The sequence below is a fragment of the Salminus brasiliensis genome, chromosome 11, assembly GCF_030463535.1.
Source record: "Salminus brasiliensis chromosome 11, fSalBra1.hap2, whole genome shotgun sequence".
NCBI classification, from domain to species: domain Eukaryota; kingdom Metazoa; phylum Chordata; class Actinopteri; order Characiformes; family Bryconidae; genus Salminus; species Salminus brasiliensis.
The window spans coordinates 22745686-22752399 of record NC_132888.1 but is presented as its reverse complement, the minus strand read 5'-3'; the positions used below and the strand labels follow the sequence as shown (position 1 = coordinate 22752399).

General features: G+C 41.8%; 1 protein-coding gene across 1 annotated transcript in view; it reads right to left on the bottom strand.

Annotated features, from left to right (window-relative positions):
* Positions 1-603: 603 nt before the first annotated feature.
* Positions 604-6714, bottom strand: part of adamts15b (ADAM metallopeptidase with thrombospondin type 1 motif, 15b) — a 15848-nt gene continuing 9737 nt past the window's right edge. Inside the window, exons 7-9 of the mRNA XM_072692224.1 lie at positions 6024-6199; positions 5368-5543; positions 604-4003 (exon numbers count right to left, since the gene is read on the bottom strand). Coding sequence (XP_072548325.1) covers positions 3232-4003; positions 5368-5543; positions 6024-6199 — 1124 coding nt within the window. The 3' untranslated portion in view covers positions 604-3231. The remainder of the gene's footprint in view (positions 4004-5367; positions 5544-6023; positions 6200-6714) is intronic.

Here is a 6714-nt window from a genome sequence, read left to right as displayed (position 1 = left end):
ACAAATCGGTGGGGATATTCTCTGGTAATAGAAGCTTGTAAAAACACTTTCAGCCTGCTGGAATGGCTGAAATGACATAGGCTTAACAACATAAGGATTAAAAGACAGTATTCAGTGTGTCAGTGTATATATATATATATATATATGTAGAAGCATGCATTCAGTCACAGTGCTCATTCATATGCCTTCGAGCTCACACGAACAGCTCATAGTGCAGAGTGCGGAGGCCCAAGTGGAGGCAAATGTGCAGTGAGACAGATGAAATTGCAGGAGAGGGCCTAGCTCTCCCAGACAATAGAGGAGGATTATAAGGCACGAGGTAGTGGGGCTGTGGCTGTTTTTCTAGGAGAGGCAAAACGGTTGCATCAGCAGAATTCCAGTGCGACTAAATGCAGTGGAAGCACTGGTAACGCTCTGCACTGTGTGTCGCAGAGCTCAGTGAACATGGCATTATCTGTGATGCTTGGAGATGAATGCAGGAACACAGCGAGACATATTAAAGGGTTGCAATCTAAATGGACAATGGTCGTTTTGGTTGGAAAGTTGGTTGGAAAGCAAAAACCTTGGGTTTTAGACAGTGTCACTTTCACTCATTCATTATACGTCAGTGTTTACTTGTGTTTATTTATGCACAGTTAGATGAATGTATACACAGTATACAAAAAATAAACAGTAATAAAATAAGTGCCTTCTGCTGCATTAAGATCAAAAAATGAACAAACAAATCCTTAAATCGAGTCAGCTTTCAGGACAGATACTCCAACAGCAATAACAGATGTATAAGTGTTGTCTACACTAGACACAATACATCTTCTCATGTACAGCAGGGAATAGATCTAGTACACACACACACACACAAGGACACTGTTTAATCGCCTTGTATGGGGGAACATGGTGATTCAGCATGGTGGCAGTCATCGCATTTGCAGCTACTGCGAGCTTCTGCGTCATATGGGGTCATACCATCTAATTAGCTAACTAAATGAAAATACAGCATTTAGCATATTTGATGATAACTGGTCTTATTATTGGAGCACATGGCAAGCAAATGGGTTCCATATTCCAAAAAATAAGCAAAAAATGGGCCTGGATCACTTTAAAAATATGTGTAAAGAATCAAAAGCTACAAACACCAACTTTTAGGCCAGTTTTACTACACTGGAAACAACAAACCACTGTCGCTGGTTTTCACACACACGTATCCGTGTGAATATTAATATTATAGTCCTCAGGGGGTAAATACTTTTGTGGCCGTCTGTTTGGTTAATCGTAATTACGTAACATATTTGTCTCCAGCACTAGCCTAATGGGCGCCACAGAGGATTAAAGCTATTATCTCAGTTTCCTCCAAGAGGCGAGCATAATATCTCTGCTGTGAATCTACAGTCCACAGGCATACTGTTAATCGACTAAGCTGGTGCTGTTTGTCTTCACACACAGCAATTATTCAAAAACAATGGTTTTGAAATGCTCTATAGCACCAGGATGTGTTGTGATGTTCCAGTAAACTTAAATGCGATCCCAATACGTCCTGCTATATTTACAAGGATTGGAAAATGCTTAGAAAAAATGTCAAAAAAAAAACAAATAATAATAATATGCAGTTACACGTAAACAGGTATAACTAAATATCACCATGTATACCTAAAGGTACCTTAAGTTCCTTTAAAAAGTACCTCGAGTACCTTTCTTCTGTAGTGCAAGAGCCATGCAGCCCTATATTTTGCATACCCCTTTCTTCACATTTAATTCCTGGTGTTAGTGTGGATTCAAATGATATATATATATATTTTGTAAATCAGATGCCTTCATTTATTCACCCAACAAAGACACTGTGTAGTGTGTAATAAGAATGCCTTTTCTGTCTCTTATTCACTCAGATTTGTGATCTTGTACTGTAGTTCAGTGTTTTTTTGGGGGGGGGGGTTGAGGTAGGCTGTTTGTGACTTCAACTCATCACATACTGCATGTACTACAGTGCAGATGTCAGAGAGCAGCCTTCATTGAAGCCATTTCCAGTCAAAACAGATGTTAAGTTTGAGTCACTTTTCAGGAGATATTAAAGATATTAAATGAAATATAATCCACTCGCATAAGGAAGGGAAAATCAAAGGGAAATAAGAAAAAATAATGTTCCTAAAAAACGGCTAATATATACCAAGAAAATAGGACCCCTTAACAACCGTGCAAGAGCTGGTAGACCACCAAAACTGCCCTTATCACATAAACTAGCAATGCTCCCCACACTAGGAGAGTGAAAATACATGTAAAGCCAGCCATCTCCTCATCTTTTCAAACTGCTGCCGATGCAGCATCGTCAGACAGCCGACACACTCGGAGAGAAGTAGCTCCACCGCACCAGCTAACAGATGCCTTTGCGTCTGGCCACCGTCGCTTTAAGAGTGATAAGGAGAGAATCCTCATTCTCTCTAGGACTCTAGGCAATGATGGCAAAGCGGCATGGCTCAGGATTCGAACTTGTGACCCCTGGACCATGGTGGTAGCGCAACAGACCGCTGAGCCACAGAGACCGCATTGAGCAATTCTACATATTAACAGTGCCCCCTTATGGAGAATTTTCTGACTGCTAAACATGAGGGAATTCATGAGTGAGTGTGTGTCTGCCTGCCTGCATATGTGTGTATGAATCTCTCCATGATGAGAGAAAAAAAGAACAATTGATCAAATCAAAAACTGCAGAAGCTGCTACTGTTCTCAGAACAATGGACTGACTGTCCAACAGTGGGACCACCCGACTCCTGTCCAGACCTCAACATCATTGGACCTCATTATTTGAACATTGAAAGAAAGTATGCTTACTGTCTAGAACTGAACTTTGGAGATGTGAGGTGGTAAAAGGTGGACACACTGAATACTGAAATATCTGATCCTGCATTTAGTTGTTTTCTGCTTTTTTCGTGATAATTAAAAATGATTCAATTGTATCCAATGGTCATTTTGACTGGAAATGAAAGAAAGAAGGGAGGTCTCTGACCTTTGCACAGCACTGTATGATACCAAACCTTGTACCTCTGCCTTTCTAATCACATCTATCTGCAGTCTCAGTTGTCACTTTGCTCCTGTCACAAAGGTGAGGCACCATGAGACACATAAGAAACAACAAAGGAAAGGAAATTAAGAACAAGATTCTTTCAACTGGAAACAAAAATGGTCCCATAGAATGACTGCTAGTCAGCATCTGAAGAAGTCCTAACAAGTCCTATCAAGTCTCTAGCAGGTTTGAACAGTGCAGAAATCTAGCTCCTGGGGCTTCTGCTTGCCAGAGCAATGATCTCTGGGAAGGTGCAATCCTGACTGGGTGATGCAGCGCAGAGGCCGTCTCTTGAAGCCTTTCCCACAGCTTTTCGAGCAAGCTGACCACTCGCCCATGCTCCACATGGGGCAAGGGTCGCCACACACCTTGATGGTGCTGGGCCTTTGGGAGCTGTCACAGTAAGTGACGGCTTTTCCATTAGAATCCAGACATTGGACAAGTCTTTTCTGGAAGCCGCTCCCACAGCTCACAGAGCACTTCTCCCAGTCACTGGTCACCCACTTATAGGAGGGCTTCTGATAGGATGGCTTCTTTAGCTCCACCTTATTGGAGTCTTCAAGGATGCTGTTCTGGGCATGGTTCCTTTCCTCCTTCCTCAGGATCTTCTCCTCCTTCTTGTCTTTGGTCAGGTAGTAGGAGTAACGCACGCGAGGAGGTGTCATTTTGCCCACAGACAGCACCTCCACTGTAAGGGGCTCCTGCAGAGGTCTTGTGGCCTGCAATGTCTCCACGGATGAAGAGGTTCCACTGTAGCGCAGCAGGCTGCCTTTCACAATGATGTCTTTCTCCACAGCAGATACCACATAGTTCCCATTGAGGAGATATTTGCCATGGATGTTCTTGACGGCTAAATAGTTGTCGTCATTGACCAAACCCCGGTAACCGCGTTGCCTGATGTCCATGTTAGAGGCTCCTACTGGTATGGTGACCACGAAGTTATACCCATGTCTGAAAAACAACAGCACAGACGTCATATTAAACCCAGTTCATTTTAAGGCCACATGGTCAGTGTGAACTAGTTTTACAAACTAGTCCAGTTTTAGACCCCAATTTATCCAATCAACAGGCACCACATGCATGTTTTTGTCCACCAATCAGTGGAATTCTTCATTTGGCACTAAGTAAACTAAAAAAACTTTATATTTGGGGGTTGTATAAACTGTGTTTCCTCAATTTCTATTTTAGCAATACACATCTTAAAAAATACTGCTTAATCCTCAAAGACTGAAGCATATACTTTGTTGACTGAGTACATTTTTTCCTTTTTAAATTGTTGCAAAGAAGCTTTTGATCATTCAAAGCATAACATTTCATGTTTTTAATGGTGCAATATTGCACAGAGGGTTTTTAAAAAATGTCAAAGTGTTTTTTAAACAAATGCAATTTTATGTGGTATTTGATCCATAACACAGAAACATGTGTATAGATACTACACTACTCTATAACTAAGCAGTACATTAATTTAATACTTTAGTATTTATTTGTAAGATTATTAATATCAGAAGACATTTTAAAAAGCCTACACAAAACTATTTCCTGAATTCCCTGCACCAAAAAAATCAGCTCATGAACACATAATGGATACCAACATATATTTGATAATTGATAATGACCTCATATGCTGAATTAGGCATTTAGGGGTGAAAATAGTCTACAAGATTGGGTCCAAGTTGGGTCCTTTGGTTATAATGGAGAAAATGGGGCCAATATTGTCAATATTGCTAATTAAAGGTGAACATTAAGGATTGTTAGGGATTATAAAATTTGCTTGAAAACACAGGGTGTCAGTTGGAGACCCTGGTTTGTTAAATTTAGAGTATGATTTTGCTTTTGCTATGATACAGTTTAGTAGGTGGGCTGTTTTTGGGACATGTAGTCAATAGTAGACATAAACAGAGTGCCTTAACCTCTTAAACTGGAAACCACTGCTTTCTTCCTCTGTTGGTATAAGTATAATAACAACTCAGCGAGTTTTCATTGCTTTGAATATACTTACCGATTAATAATAATAATAAAAAAGTCACAAAGCATTATGGGTTTAACAACTGCCACAACTCTCTGAGGGTTAAGTACAGTGATAAAGTACAGTTACTCAAGTATTTACACTCCTGCTAAACACCCTGGCCCAATAAATGACTGTGAAACCTGCGTGTGTCTTGTGAAACCATTATCCCAATTCTTTAAAACTGCTTCCTACAGCTTTCTCCACCTCAACTGTCTCGTTTTGCCTTGCCTTGTTGGTGACTGTGAGTTGTTATTTAGATGGACCCTGACCCTCAATGTCCTCAATGACACCTCAGAGTGGAACTTACATGGGTTTAGTGAAGACTCCCGAGACCTTTCTGCAGTGCTGGTTGTCTCCTCCACACACTCCGCACTTGTCAAACTTTTGGCTGGAGCTCAGCCTGCCATCACACCCAGCCTTGATACACTTCCCTTGAACACAGACCGCCGAGGTGTCAGGGGAACAGAGTGTTCCATCCACAACCTGTTTACACAGACAGAACACTTTTGTCACTGCGCTCTGCGTCTCAGCTCTAACGGCTAATGGATTTACCCCTAACAAAGACCACTCCCGGCGAAATGATTACACAGCAAAGGTGTTAAATTATACAAAACTTTCTCAACATGCCATACCAACTACTGAACCACGGGGCAAGGTAAAGGCTATATCAAAGCAGCAGAGAGTGAGAGCGTCAGCCTGTAATTGGTTGATTCTGAGCCGGCTGTGTAAACACTTAAGATTGATACGCTACAGCTGTATATGATCGCGACTGCTCTCTCTTCTCCTCTCCCCTTCCACTTCAGCTTTGACATGACCAGCAATCCTGCTCCCTCTCACTCTACACATCCATATCTGACAGAGATAGGCCCCAGCCATTACTCATCAGACTCACTCATGCTTTCTGAAACAGAGCATATATTATTCTGGACGTGGAGAACATGTGGAGATTGTGGGTTTCCGCACCTTCGGAGCCAGTACGTAAAAGTATCCCGTGCCGTTGGCCCTGCAGATGAGCTTGCATCTGTCCTTTGGGGAAACTCCAGAGTATTTAGGGACCCAAACCACAGAAGAGCCGAGCCTGTTGGTGTTCAGGGTGAAGCCGTTGAAGGCCTCGCACTGCTCCTCGCGGAAGGTTTTTCCTGCAACGGCAGTACAGCATTAGCACACTGTGTACAGCCACTCAAGACCATGTCACATCACATACATATCACTGCTGTCCGGTGAAAAGCCCGTATCTCCGTTTTTGTCTGTTTTTAGTTTTCTCCATGGTTTGAACCCTGTAGCTGCTCTGTACACTGTGTCGATAATTCTGGGTGAATGGACCAATAGAAATGCTCAAAATTAAAAAAAATAATCTCTTATTTTACATTGACTTCCATTCAAGTTCAGAACATTTTTGCCTTCTCCTGTAAAGTTCAGGAAATAGGAAATACAGGTTTGTCCTGGACAGCGAAGATGTACAGTCATGACCCCTGCAGAACATTGTTGCAATTACAAATGCTTTGGCATCCACATGTTTATTTCTTTTGTTCACATTGAAGAAAGAAGATCAAATCTGATCTGATTCCACTCAGATCTCTAGAAAAGCTCTGGACATGTGCTGGCACCCTCAACTCAATATTTGGTAGCACACCCACTGAAATCGGTCTCTTCC